The 15,896-nt window shown below is 41.0% G+C and overlaps 1 protein-coding gene across 1 annotated transcript in view; it reads left to right on the top strand.

The window, feature by feature from the left end:
• Positions 1-15,896, top strand: part of LOC126183883 (serine/threonine-protein kinase D1) — a 222,842-nt gene that overhangs the window by 144,566 nt on the left and 62,380 nt on the right. The window contains exons 13-14 of the mRNA XM_049926192.1: positions 2,173-2,286; positions 2,389-2,657. Coding sequence (XP_049782149.1) covers positions 2,173-2,286; positions 2,389-2,657 — 383 coding nt within the window. The remainder of the gene's footprint in view (positions 1-2,172; positions 2,287-2,388; positions 2,658-15,896) is intronic.

Genomic DNA, 15,896 nt, shown 5'->3' with positions numbered 1-15,896 from the left:
ACCATCTTTCATGCATTTCACAGTAAATATGGATGAAGATGTAAACAGACAATAATGCCTCCTTGGAATCAGGCTGGAACTGGATAAATGGTTATAATTTCAGTAGGGGGACAGACAGAAGAAAGTATTTTAATCTGAACAGCGAAACAATTAGAAGAAATAGGTTATGACAATGAATTATGACCAGAGATTGGTACATTATAAAGTCCCACAAGGCTCTGGACTTCAATCCTCACTTATTTCTCATGTTTGTTAATGACCTCTGTCTCTTTTTGGTAACAAAACAAAGAACTGTACATGATTATTTATTGATATATGTATTACTATAGACTTCAAAACTGCTGTGAACTTTGAGGGCAATGCCAACTAGCTGCTTGCCGATGTTCTGCTCTTTTATTATTCACAGGAAATTTTCCTACATGAAACCTCAGCTTAGCCACCTACAACCACTTTCATTCCAACTATAAAAACCCATAGGAGTACACATGACAGCCAGCGAATACAAATGATATACATCTCCATATAAAGCTGGGAACATCAAAATCTCAAAAGAAAAGGAAGAAGAATTCGGCAACATTTGCTATCGGAGTAATTTAATAATTTATATCGGAGCTATCAGTGATTTGAAATTCAGTTACTGTCGTCAGTTATGTGTGATGGTATCATTTTAGAGGGCAGCTAATCAGCATAAAATAAATAATTTGCCATTCAAATAATGACTGTCAGATTTGAGTGTTCAGTGTCTTCAAGAATATCCTGTCTTAGTCTTTTTGAGGAAGTAGGTATACTGACTACTCACAATATATCTTTAACAGTTTTTTATTTTCTGAATTAATATTTTGATAAATAAAGATAGGCCATTTTTTCTGTATTTGCTTTTCAAGTTGTGCTTTTTCTTGCTTTTCTGTTTGTAATTGAAAAATTGTATGGGGTATTTGTATAATTAATAATAAGGTTCTTTTTTACTTGATAGCTCAAACCCAATGATCTAAGCATATGATGTATTTGCACATTACATGTTTCATCTCATTCTCCATCATTGCATGAGCACACACTAGTACATTTATGGAACATATAGCAAAGTAAATAAACTCCTTTCATTATGTCAAATTGTTTATCCACATACGCCACAAACCACTGTAGAGTGTGTGGTGGAGGGTACCCTGTACCATTCCTTCTCCTTTCCCCTCCTGTTCCACTTACAAATAGAGCAAGCGAAAAAGACTGTGCACGGTTGTGTGTGAGCCTTAATTTATCGTATCTTATCTTTGTAGTCCTTAAGCGCAATGTATGTTGGCAGCAGTAGAATAGTTCTGCAGTCAGCTTCAGATGCCAGCTCTCTAAATTTTCTTGATAGTCTTTCTTGAAAAGAATGTCACCTTTCCTCCAGGGATTCCTGTTTGAGTTCCCGAAGCATCTTTGTAACATTTATGTGTTGTTCAAACATACCAAAAACAAATAATAATCGCTCGCCTCTGAAGTGCTTTGATGTCTTCCTTCAGTGCGACCTAGTACAGATCCCAAACACTCGAGCAGTTTTCAAAAATAGGTCACATCATCATCCTACATGTGGTCTCCTTTACAAGTGAACCACTCTTTCTTAAAATTCTCCCAATAAACTGAAGCTGACCATTTACCTTCCCTACCACAGTTTTCACATGTGTGTTCCATCTCGTATTGCTTTGCAATGCTGCACCCAGATATTTAAACAACTTGACAGTATCCAGGTCTCTAGTAATACTGTATCTGAGCTTTACAGGTTTGTTCTTCCTGCTGATCCGCATTAACTTACATTTTTCCACATTTAGAGCTAGCTGACATTAATCACATCAATTGGAAAATTTGTCTAAATCATCTTGTATCTTCCAACAGTCACTCAGCTTAGGCACCTTACCATACACTACGGCATCATCAGCAAACAACCGCAGATTGCTGCCCACCCTGTCCGCCAAATCATTTATGTATGTAGAGAACAACGGCAGCCCTATCACACTTCCCCGGGTGACTCCTGGCAATACCCTTCTCTCTGATGAAAATTATATGCATGTCAGCATAGCTTTATTTATTCTGCCATTATTTTATTGTTCCCTCTGTAATATTTTCTCTCTGTAATATTGTCTGCTGTTTCTACATTAGTGCATAGTTTCATTTTACTGCATATTTTTTTTAAAGATGCAGATAATAGCTCAGGTGAATCTGATGAAAGAGTGACTGACATGAGCCAAGTTTACCAGATTTTCCCAGATGAGGTTCTTGGTTCAGGGCAATTTGGAACAGTTTATGGAGGTAAATAGGTTTGTTTTTTAAGAAATTGTACTTCACATTCTTAGTAACACTGTACAAGAATTTTACTCACTGGCTGTTATAACACGTGTGCTTTCATTTCAGGTGTACATAGAAAAACAGGTAGAGCTGTTGCTATAAAAGTAATTGATAAATCAAGGTTTCCAACAAAGCAGGAAGCTCAATTGAAAAATGAAGTATCAATTTTACACACCATCTGCCATGCAGGTGTCGTAAATCTTGAACGAATGTTTGAGACTCCAGAGAGAATATTTGTTGTCATGGAAAAATTGAAGGGTGATATGCTAGAAATGATTCTTTCAAGTGAACGTGGGCGATTAAGTGAACGGATAACTAAATTCCTTATAACACAGGTGCAGTAATTTAAATACCTTGTGTCTTTCTCTATTACTAAGTGTGTATACATATGGGAAAGGTTTGTCATCTTATTAACAGGTGCTGAACATGGTCTGACTTACAAAGAATATTATTCAAAATTAATTTCAGTGGCAATTTTTTAAATAATGTGTTAAGTTACGTAATATATCGTGCGTCCAAGTTTTGTGTGCCTATTTGTTACTTAAAATTGCCACCATCATCCCAGTTATCAGCCATTAGCTTAGGTTATTCTGGTATATTGCACTAGATAATTTTTAAAATTAGTACAAGTCAACTGCCATTTTATACAAGATAATGCAGAAGATACATATCCTCCATGCAGACTGTGCACTACATTTGTGGGTCAGTTCCTCAGTCGTGTCAACTTTCTGCTTTGTCTTGATATCAGGAGGTAAATATTTTAATTTCTTCTTTCTCTTTTTCATTATTGCCATGTATAAGAATTAAGTGCTCATTTTTCTTTCTTTGGTATACAATCAAGATATGTTTTCAAGTGCCAAGACAGTCCTAAAGGCATTTTCCAGCTTTGTGTTGCTTTACCTCATCAGAAGTTTAATGATGTTTCCTTCACATAGGAAAATTTCTTGCTAATTACAGACATTCAGATCAGGTTGATTTGCCCCCCCCCCCCCCCCCCCTCCGACATGCATAATTACAGCAATTTTCTCCAACCCACTAGATATCACACATCACACTCAATAATTGAAAAGCCATAGAGCACCAAGAGTCCAATCTTAGCAGAATATTGGTGGATCTCCTTTATCTTTTTGGATACTCACTGCCTACTTTTTTCCAGCTTGTGTTGATGCATGTTAATGTTATTTCATTATGATCATCTGTAGCGGCTATCCTGAATTATGAACAATTTTACTAAGCCAGCTGAGATGATTAATGGCTCCTGATGAAGCTTGGTAAAAAGCTTCCACCTCTACCATCCCACCATTCATTCATGACTTGGTCTTCATCTTTACAAAACCATTAACTTTATTGAAGAAGTCCATTCCTGATTCAGTGTCAGAGTTCTCTAATATAAACATGATCTCTTTATGAGAATGTTGACATCGGTTACACACAAAAACAAGAATGAATGTTTTCTCAATGTATTCAGTTATTAGTTACTACCCTTCATACCTGGATTTTCCTTGCTGCAAAGCAGCGTACTCTGTTGCTGCAGTCACCTAAATAATTGCTGTGATATAAAATTGACATATTTCGCTCATCTTCTGAAATTTCTATGAATCTGGAGATTGCAACAATCCTTGTAACAAAAACAAAAAGGAGAGAAAACGTATGAATTATATTTTAAACAACTAAAAAAGTCAATCACAGTTACTAAGTAAAATTGGCTACATGCTATGTTTCAATTCTTTAATCATTCTAGTATAAGTAACAACCTCGTGGCATAAGTGTCCAATGGAATCATCACATATATAATCAAAAGTTTTCGTTTGAAATGGTTTACAGTTGGAATATCTCACATTCTATAGTTGTAGATTAAAAACTAATTTAAGCTATAATTTAATCTTAACTTCTCTTACTGATTGTTGTACATCATGACTGTGAAAACTAAAACATTACTTTGTACTTTCCAGAGTATAGAACTGACAGAAAGATTTTTTTTACAGCAAATAGATATCCATATATCTGCATAAGTATTAATTATCTAGAATTATAAGTGAAGTCCTCTCCACTTGGTTATTAGTGCCTTGCCACTCCTTTCCAACCTTCCCCAATACATGCCTCCTTCCTCTCTGGGGAAAAAAATTGTACAATATCCAAAAGCTGGATGCAGATTTTTCCATTTCAAGTGTTTCTGTTGACAAGTACTTGAAATTTCACCTTCTGATTGCAAGTACTAGCTATCCATTCTGTTCTCCTTGTAATTATATAGTTTTCTCACGCAGATGCAATAGTAATATTGTAATGGAAAGTCCTGGACAGATCATAAATAAGTTAAGGAGTAAAGGTAACAACTCACTGAACATTCACCATGCTGAGTTGTTAATAGCCACAGGGGGAGGGGGGGGGGGGGGGGGAGGAGAGAGAGAGAGGTGGGGGGAGGGGGGATGTTCTGCCCAGGCCTTGGAGGAAGATTTAAGATTTGCCTGACAGCTAGCTGTTCTTTCTTTTTTTATATGCCTATCTATGACTCAACAGTTCAACTATTTAGTGAGTTGTTACTCTTGGTCCTTCAATTATTCACAATGCAATAGTATACATCAGCTGAATACTATAACCAAAGCAATTTTTTTACCTTCTTTCTGTTGTTAGTGGTGTGTTAATTTGCAACACTGTAAGCATAATTAAAGTTGTCATAACTGGGCAATAATATACTGACGGATTTTTAGAAGCAGAGCTCTGCTAATTGCCTTTCGGTTTGACTTCTGCAAATGATTTTTTTTACAAAATAAATAAATGAAACTTTGCAAATGATGTCCTGGCAAAAGATGAACAAGTAAATTTATCCTGTTAGCTTTTTATGTGATTTTGTTGAGAGCTTTGATTTTGTAGACCAGACAATTATACTCTGGAAACTAAACGTTTGTGGCATTGATGTTATATTATCCACTTACACCAGAATAACAGATGTGCGAAAATAGTGACTTTTACTTACAAGCATCAGTCAGTTTCATTTTCTTTGTTATGGTAAAACTTCAAATAAGTTGCCTTGTTGGAGAAAATGTAATGTCCTTTATCATGAAAGTACAAAATGAGCATACTTGGTAATGCCACAACATTGAATGCCCTTCATTCATGATTTTGGTTCTCTGTTAAAAGCCCTCAGTGTATTGTGCTAACACTAATATCCTACACACATTGATTGGGTAGTCTTAGAAGTTTTCTTACGTGCAAAGTATTTCGTCGTTAGTTACGTCACTTCACTTGTAACAATGTGTTTGATAACATGTCAGCTGTTCATTTAACAGGACAAACAAACAGTGGAAAATCCAGGATGAAATGTAACAATTAATACGAAAAGGAAAGTTGCTGCTAACCATATAGTGGAGATGCTGAGTCGCAAATAAACATAACAAAAAGACTGTCACAATTAAAGCCTTTGGCCATTAAGTCCTTCATCAAAAATAGACCCCCCCCCCCCCCCCACACACACACACACACAATTGCAGTCTCAGGCAACTGAAACCACACTGTGAGCAGCAACACCAGTGCATGATGGGAGTGGCAGTTGGGTGGGGGTAAGGAGTAGGCTGGGGCTGGGAGGAGGAGGGATACTGTGGTGGGGGTGGTGGCCAGTGAAGTGCTGTAGGTTAGATGGAGGGCATGGGAGAGGTGGGCAGGGAAACAGTGGGAAAGGAGAGAAATAAAAGGACTGGGTGTGATGGTGGAATGCCGGCTGTGTAACGCTGGAATGGAAACAGGGAAGGAGCTGGATGAATGAAGACAGTGACTAACGAAGGTTGAGGCAAGGAGGGTTATGGGAATGTAGGGTCTATTGGAGGGAAAGTTCCCACCTGTGCAGTTCAGAAAAGCTGGTGTTGGTGGGAAGGATCCATATGCCAAAGGCTGTGAAGCAGTCATTGAAATAAAGGATATCATGTTTGACAGCATGTTCAACACCAGGGTGGACCACTTGTTTCTTGGCCACAGTTTGTCGGTGGCCATTCATGTGGACAGACATTGGTGGTTGTCATGCCCACATAGAATGCAGCACAGTAGCTGCAGTTTAGCTTGTAGACGACATGACTGGTTTCACAGGTAGCCCTGCCTTTAGTGGGATAGGTGATGTTTGGGACCGGGCTGGAGTAGGTGGTGGTGGGAGGATGTATGGGACAGGGTGTGAACCATGAGCCATGAACCATGAGGTAAGGGATTGGGAGCAGGGGATGTGTAAGGATGGATGTGGATATTGTGTAGGTTTGGTGGATGGCAGAATACCACTGTGGGAGGGTTGGGAAGGATAGTGGGCAGGACATTTCTCATTTTAGGGCGTGACAAGAGGTAATCGAAACGCTGGCAAAGAATGTAATTCAGTTGCTCCAGTCCTGAGAGGTACTGAGTTATGAGGGGAAAGTCTCCTCTGTTGCTGGACGGTGGGACTTTGGGAGGGGGTGGGAGACTGGAAAGATAAGGCACAGGAGATATATTTTTGTACAAGGTTGGGAGGATAATTACAGTCAATGAAGGCTTCAGTGAGACCCTCACTGCAGATGTGATGATCATGGATGGCTAGGCTGTACAGAAGGGACTTCTTGGTATAGAACGGGTGGAAGCTGTCGAAGTGGACGTGTTTCTGGTGGTTAGTAGGTTAGATATGGGCAGAGGTACTGATGCAGCCATCTCTGAGGTGGAGGTCAACATCTAGGTAGGTGGCTTGTTGGTTTGAGTGGGACCAGGTGAAGCAAGTGGGGGAGAAGTTGTGGTTCTGGAGGAATGTGGATAGGGTGTCCTCAACTTCGATCCAGATAGCAAAGATGTCATCAATGAATCTGAACCAGGTGAGGGGTTTAGGATTCTGGGTTTTTAGGAAGGACTCCTCTAGATGGCCCATGAATATGTCGGCATAGAATGGTGCCATGTGGGTGCCCATAGCCATCCTCCAGATATATATAAATGACCTAGTAGATAGTGTCGGAAGTTCCATGCGGCTTTTCGCGGATGATGCTGTAGTATACAGAGAAGTTGCAGCATTAGAAAATTGTAGCGAAATGCAGGAAGATCTGCAGCGGATAGGCACTTGGTGCAGGGAGTGGCAACTGACCCTTAACATAGACAAGTGTAATGTATTGCGAATACATAGAAAGAAGGATCCTTTATTGTATGATTATATGATAGCGGAACAAACACTGATAGCAGTTACTTCTGTAAAATATCTGGGAGTATGCGTGCGGAACGATTTGAAGTGGAATGAGCATATAAAATTAATTGTTGGTAAGGCGGGTACCAGGTTGAGATTCATTGGAAGAGTCCTTAGAAAATGTAGTCCATCAACAAAGGAGGTGGCTTACAAAACACTCGTTCGACCTATACTTGAGTATTGCTCATCAGTGTGAGATCCGTACCAGATCGGGTTGACGGAGGAGATAGAGAAGATCCAAAGAAGAGCGGCGCGTTTCGTCACAGGGTTATTTGGTAACCGTGATAGCGTTACGGAGATGTTTAACAAACTCAAGTGTCAGAGTCTGCAAGAGAGGCGCTCTGCATCGCAGTGTAGCTTGCTCGCCAGGTTTCGAGAGGGTGCGTTTCTGGATGAGGCATCGAATATATTGCTTCCCCCTACTTATACCTCCCGAGGAGATCATGAATGTAAAATTAGAGAGATTAGAGCGCGCACGGAGGCTTTCAGACAGTCGTTCTTCCCGCAAACCATACGCGACTGGAACAGGAAAGGGAGGTAATGACAGTGGCACTTAAAGTGCGCTCTGCCACACACCGTTGGGTGGCTTGCGGAGTATAAATGTAGATGTAGATGTAGATTTGTTTGTAGGTAATGTCTTCAAAGGAGAAGTAATTGTGGGTGAGGATACAGTTGGTCATGGCGACAAGGAAGGAGGTTGTTGATTTGGTTTGGAATTGGCTGGGCATTGTGAAAGCTAGTGTTCAGTAGTGATAAGGCCATGGGCAGTAGGAATGTTAAGTGTAAAGCGAGGTGGCATCAACAGTGACGAGCAGGGTACCATGTGGTAAAGGAACAGGAACTGTGGTGAGTTGGTGGAGGAAATGGTCTTTTATATAGGAGGGTAGGTTCCAGGTAATAGGTTGAAGGTGTTGGTCTACGAGAGCAAAAGGACAGTTCGTTATACACAGCATTCTTGCCGGACAAAAGTGTATTCCAATAGTGTAGCCATTTATAAGACTGCATTATTTGCAAATATTCTGTGAGTACAATTCAGGAGCCTTTAAACTAAAGAAAGATAATGTTGCAAGTGAACTGCATTTATATGGCTTACTGTGAGTGAGAAGTTGCTCAAACAACAAAGATTCACAACAAACAAGAAGATTGTGATAAACATTTGCAGAGAAGAGATCTGGCTTGAAAGAAGTACAGTGAAGGCAAAATGTTACACAAAGGGAAATAAGTGTTCTGACTGTAAATTTGGATCTATAAGCTATGTTAAATATGCCTAAGGGACCTTGTGGGCGAATGTTCTACCTGAGAAGACTGACTATACAATTTCACCATATAAAACCTAAGAAATCAAGACAAAACTTGTTACTTGTAGAATGAGAGAGGCAGTTAAAGAGGATCAGCTGAAATCATCATGTTTCTCTATTTACATTGTGGCGCTACCAGAAATTTGCAAGTGAAGTTGAAGTTAGCTGGAAGTGGGGTCAGCGGAAGAACTCTACATTTCTGTCTATGTATATCACTCATTGTGAGAACCATCCAAAGTTACAGTCAACTGATCATGCATTTTTGTAACAGGTCACATAGAAATGGGGTACCATGGCCGAACTCTTGGTTGTTTTTCAATGGCTATAATTCACTACATGAACTCATATTGACAAGATTAGAATTGTAAGTTGGTGTAAGAGTGATCCACTTTATCTTTTTTGTAATACTGTATCTCAGTTTCAACTAAGAAAAGACATTAGCTTACATGTCTGAGCACTTATCACCACATCCATTACTCATGTTGTATTACTTGAGGAAATTGTTTTCTTGGAGGAAGGTTTACGATTTCAGTGGCTTGCACCGTCTCTATGGTCTGTGTGTCCATCTCTTTTTTGCCGCTATTGCTGGCTGTGTGACTGCCACAGAAAACTAGCCACCTGCCCAGCTTCGCATATGTCACTGCCGTGCAATTACTCTGTTATTCACTCAGAAGAGCATATACTTATTTATTCACTTAAAAATATGAAATCTATCTTATCTTGTAAATTACAACATATGTAGTGAATTTTAACCCGTTAAACATTGTCACCAAAACGGAGGTAATCAGATAGTTTGATCTGCGATAGAGGACTGTTTTAATCGTCTCATGAAATAACGCCATTCTTATCTTCTGCACTGTCTCACTGCATTATGATTCCAATAAGCCACCACAATAGCAGATAGCCTCAGTGAGACTTCGTCAGTGAGGCTCGACTAGAGCGATGGTCACTTCCCATGTGAAATCCCATGAAAATCAAACTAAAACCACAGTGATTGGTTGCCAGCTCTGAAGAAACAAATGTTATTCAATGTTTATGAAGTAAATGTGAAAGTAATTAAATTTTTGAACTTGAGTTCTTTGCTGTAGTGCTGTAGATAAAATACTTATACTTTTACTGAAATGTTTCTGTATTTTTACATTAACATTCTGCAAACTCAAACACAAGATGGGTAAGCTGACACTTGTAGCATATTCACTACTAACACGAGATTCTGCTGTGCAATGTGACCAAAAAAGTTATCATTTTACTGATCATTTTAATATTAAACTCCTGTAAAAGTTACTTTAATAAAAATGGTTCTCCCCCCCCCCCCCCCAGCAAACTTATAGTAAAAAAAGTGACCATTGAATCTATTTATTGGTTGTAGCTCTGAGGAAGCATTCAGTCGTGCTTTTTTTTAAAAAAATGACCTTTATGTACTCAAATTATTACATGAAGTTACTCGAATAGTGGAAGTAGGAACTTGTAAAGATTTAGAACTATTTAAAACCATTAGTGTGAATTATTGCATTATTCAGATCTGCATCACATATTTGATTGAGATCTCTGCACTTATGATTCTGTAAATTAACATAAGACCTTCCTTGCCTTGAATATGTAGATTCTGAGTAGCTGCTGTTGAGATGGTGTGCCAGAAGAACAATGTCTTCTTGTCTCAGTATTGGTGCACATTACTGAAACAAGCCATTGTGCCTGTGGCCACCATTATGCCCTTGGTAGTCCGCCTGCTTAGCTGAGTGGTAATGTGCTTGCCTACCATGTTGTGACCCTGGGTTCGATTCCCGGCCGGGTTGGAGATTTTCTGTGCCCGTGGACTGGGTGTTGTGTTGTCGTTGTCGTCATCATCATCATCATCATCATCTCATCACCACTGATGCACAAGTCACCCAAGATGGCATCATCTGAAATAAGACTTGCACCCAGTCGCAGAACTTCCCCGGACAGGGCCTCCCAGGCAACAATGCCACATGATCATTTCATTCTTTTTGCCCTTGGTTGCCGCACTCAACCTTGCGATCAATATTAGTTCAGAAACTCTTGCATTCCACAGCTTAAATGATGGAGGATTTTCCTACTCCATTCACTGTGGCCTCTTCCGATTATTGGCACTGGTTGCACGAATTCAAAATTGTCGGCATCACTGAAAATGCTAAATGCAACTTCCTTCTGCACGTTCGGCCTGTCTGTCAGCAACTCTTTTCCTTGGCTTTTCACATGGCTCAGCCGCACAAGGTCACCTTGTGCGCCAAAAGGAAAACACAAAGTGGATATCCTCCCATACTACATTTAGTTTATTCTATTAACTGATAACTATTAAACCTCTTGGTCGGCGAATGATTCCAATCCAGGTAGAGAGGCATTCTCACATCGGACAATGGCTACAGTAAACCATCCACTTCCAGTACTCCCTGTCCCAGCATCAAGACTGAAATTAACTCGACACCCACGGAAAAAAATAGGTCCATTTAATACAACACTTTGCGCAGTGCCTTTAGTACCAAATTTATTCTCCAGGCTTAATATGTGTTTGTAGACTTGCATGCGATGGCGACATTGACGATATACACGTCAACGAGGCATAGTGCTTCAATGCTGTTGCAGATATAGCTCACGGCGGAATGATTCCGCTGGTCTGCGTTGGCTGCTTTTATACTGAGCGCATGACCTTGATTACATAACAGTGCTGATAACGGACTTAGCCTCTGCGCGAGCCGGCGCGGGTGCGTTATCCCTGACGCGCGCTGTAGGTGTTCTAGCAACGCGCAGCGAGCCGGCCCAAGTGGGTTGTATCATGCAGCCTCGCAGGCGCTCAGCGGCCAATGCGGCACTATGTTTTCGATTTTTTTCAAACTGTTGCATCAATGTACACATCACCGGTTGATGGCTGACACTACAGATCACACTTTATTAACAATTATAGTACAGGGTTACATTACCAGTTAAAGTTACATTCTCAGGAAGTACACCAAGTCCTTTCATCCATACATGTATTTTTTTATCATTACTAACTTTACGACAGGAGCGGGTATACAATGTAAAAGGCATATTACTATATACATAACTAGGTCTAGATTGGGACTTAGCATCTATTCCACAATGCCTGGAGAATAAACTTGGTACTAATGGCACTGCGCAAAGTGTTGTATTGAATGGGCCGTTTTTTTTTTTCTGTGGATGTTGAATTAATTTCAGTCTTGATGCTGGGACAGGGAATACTGGAAGTGGATGGTTTACTGTAGCCATTGTCTGATGTGAGAATGGCTACATGGATTGGAATCATTCGCCGACCAAGATGTCATAGCTTACAAGACCTGGCATTGTGGAATAGATGCTAAGTCCCAATCTAGACGTAGTTATGTATATAGTAATATGCCTTTTACATTGTATACCCACTCCTGTCGTAAAGTTAGTAATGATGAAAAAATACATGTATGGATGAAAGGACTTGGTGTACTTGCTGAGAATATAACTTTAACTGGTGATGTAACCCTGTACTATAATTATTAATAAAGTGTGATCTGTAGTGTCAGCCATCAACCGGTGAGCGTACATCGTGAACCGGGGGCTCAAGGATGCAACAGTTTGAAAAAAATCGAAAACATAGTGCCGCGTTGGCCGCTGAGCGCCTGCGAGGCTGCATGATACAACCCGCTTGGGCCGGCTCGCCAGCTTGATCAGCTCGCCAGCTTGATGGACACTGCTAGAACACCTACAGCGCGCGTCCGGGATAACGCTCCCGCGCTGGCTCTCACAGCGGCTAAGTCCGTTATCAGCGCTGTTATGTAACCAAGGTCATGCGCTCAGTATAAAAGTAGCCAACGCAGACCAGCGGAATCAGATCTGTTTCTTTCGACCTCTACTTACCTTTTTCACCACCTATCAGCAAACAGCAGAAGCAAAGTCGTACACCTTGTAGCAAAGTGTAGTAGTACCATTCCGGACAATCTGTTACATACACTGTGAAGTAGCAGATTACCAGCACAGGTGAAAGAGATAGTAGCATCACAGGAGGACACGCCATTAGATATAGTGGCAGAGCTTGCTGATTAAATTCAGGAGGCACATCCCAACACAGATCATTGTAGCCACAGCACAGCGTAACAGCACATTGTCACAGGCATCTGTAGCGCGTGCAGATTATGATGTACTAGCAATGAAAATGGAGGAATTGTGCACACAAGTAAGCATGTTGTTGTGTCAAGGCGGCACAGGAGACAGCGGGCAAAGCTATCATAGACGTTCCATAAGCCAGTTGGCCAGCAACACCGCATTGCTACAAGGTGAAAAATCTTCATGTTGGTACCAGCGACAATTCGATGATCAAATTAAGAAATGTATGGCACCATATGGCTACTCAATATTAGGGGCAATTATGTGGATACCTAAGCCCACCATGGTCAGGGAATTGCGAAGATCCTCAAGTATGCTCAACTTTTATTGCTGACATTTGAAACACACTGTTGATATACAGGAACTGTTGACTGCAGTGCTATCTGGACCAAAAGTGAAAGACAATTCCCCGGTACAATGGACAGAAGCGATGTGTAGCGTGTTTGACAGTGTTAAGCAGAGCACGGTTAAAAGCAACACTTATAGCTCACCCTGAACTAGATGCGTCCTTAGCCTTGGTTGTTGACACGAGTCGGACAGATATTGGCACAGCACTACAACAACGAGTAGATATTACATGGCAGCCATTAACATTTTTGCACATAAACTGCCGCAGTCACAGAGGAAGTGGAGCGCTTAAGACCATGAGCTATTAGAAGTATATGAGCCCTTTCAGTATTTTCTTCCACAGATAGAGGCCCCTTTATTCACGATATTTTCAGACCATAAGCCTTTGATTTAACCGTTTAAACAGAAAAGCGTCAATTGCTCTCCATGCCATTTCAGTCAACTTGAGTTCGGGGTACAGTTCAGTACGGACATTCTACAAATCTGTGGTATTGGCAAAATCGTAGCAGAATTTGTTTTGCACACCAGCAATGTGGAAGACCTGATTGATTTTGTGGCATTAGCAAAAGCACAGCAGGAGGAGATGAACTCCGCACCTTCATTGATAATGCTACTTCATCACTACAGCAGAAACTTGTTGATGATGTTCCCAAAGTAGATTCAAAAGTGTATTGCAACATCTCCGAGTAGAAGACACTGCCTTTTTCTCCAACTAGCATTCCACAATCAAGTGTTCAACAGCATTCACAACATGTGTCACCCAGGTATATGATCATGGACTGCAATCTGAATCAGAATGATTCAGTCAGCTTTCTAAGTTCTGTAACAGTAAACACCATAGGACAAGCAGTTACCACCCAGCCAGTAATGGCATGCTGGAATGCTATCACTGTTCAGTGAAAGTAGCACTCATGATGTCACTTTGTTGACTGACTTGCCAGTAGTACTTCTGGACCTGAGGACTACATGCAAGTGATATCAAATCCTCGGCCACAGAACTAGTTTACAGACAAACATTACATCTTTCAGGTGAGTACATTGACACAAACACAATGCTTGAAGCTACACGAGTCCAACTGCAGTTCTTTCTACAGCTACTGAACAAATTGCTCAAATCAACCCATCAAAAGCTTCTCGTCATGACACAGCACAATGTTAAGTACACAACAATTAGAGACATCTCATATGCCATACTCCATGCTAAGGGAACAAAGCCACCTTTACAGCCTGTACATCAGCCTGTGCGACATGTTACAACGAGATGCGCAGACTGTGGACATTTTATGGAACAGCAAGGAGTATACTGTTCCATCAGTAGAGTGAAGCCTATGTACGTGTTCAAAGAAGCACCGCCATACACAACCAGTCAAGGTCAGTATTTGCCTCCAGAACCTGCAACCTACCCGTTGCCTGAAATGCAGCTCTGGCTGAACAACTCGCAATCACTGACACGAATGACTGATTCAGGACATAGGATGCATTTCGCTGCTCACTTTCTCAATACCAACGCTGTGCTTCTACCAAGGGGGCTGGTATGGTGTCTGCCACAATGTCATCTGCCGTCATCATGGACAACGGTCTTGCAGCACGATCGATCAGTGTAATGATACAGTGTAGAGTATTGTGCCAGGTGCATCACAGCTGCCAAGCAGTTCCTTATCCAGCAACCAGAAGCACTGTGTTTATTTCTCCATACAATCCAGGCTACTCTCTACTTAAAACATTCCTTCCTTTGATATGTACACTTCGTGTAATTGTATTTTCATAGCTATTTTTTTTAACCTGGTTACTGGCTTAGGTCATTCACATTTTTTGCTGTTCTGAATTATGGGCCATAGTGAGGAAACAGACTTGTATTGTAAAACAGTTTCAAGGTGACAATAACTCTGAGCCCGACAAATTTGTTCTCTCCAGTGTGATGTCTGATTACAAAACATAAGAAAATGCCTGTGCAAAACTTGGCTATCAGAAAGTTTTGCTGTAACTGACAGTGTCACTATTGAAAGAGGACTGGAGTAAATAGAGTAGTTTTGTCCTTTTCAAATTTCTTTATTACAGCCCTTCACTGTGATTCGTTACAAGCAGCGACAGTGTGGTTGAGGCATCCACTTGTCTCCCACATGCACGTGTGTGTGTAACCTCCTACAATGCTGACAGTGCTTGGCATGGCCAAACAGTTTCGCAATGTTACTGCTTTTATCAGTGACGGCCTCTTGACTCGACATCTAAGGCAGTGGCAACCGAGGCACAGCTGATATCTTCAGCACAGCAGTGGCTGTGACCCATTGTAGAAGTGGCACACTGTCCCAGGGCTTGGCTGGTGCCATGGCGGCTCTGCAGCCCATGGCTAAGGCCAGGTTGCCCTGATGCGAGGTCAAACTATGGACCCCGTACAGCATTCTGGATACTGCCCCAAGTGACACAGCCCTATGGTGGTAGTGCTGCGATACTAACAAAAAATGATTCAATACAAAAGTGGACAGGTATTTATGCACTCATGGGCTGCATTTGCTAGGGATCTGCTGTGCATTACAGCACATGTACTAAAAACTTCCATAGTTGCTGGTGTGGAAAGGCTTCCACCTTCTACCGCTTAGGTGCCGTTGTGTTTTGTAAGGCATAACATTAGCACTTACCTG

The sequence above is a fragment of the Schistocerca cancellata genome, chromosome 1 (assembly GCF_023864275.1).
Source record: "Schistocerca cancellata isolate TAMUIC-IGC-003103 chromosome 1, iqSchCanc2.1, whole genome shotgun sequence".
Classification (NCBI taxonomy): Eukaryota; Metazoa; Arthropoda; class Insecta; order Orthoptera; family Acrididae; genus Schistocerca; species Schistocerca cancellata.
This window is presented reverse-complemented; position numbering and strand designations above follow the sequence as displayed.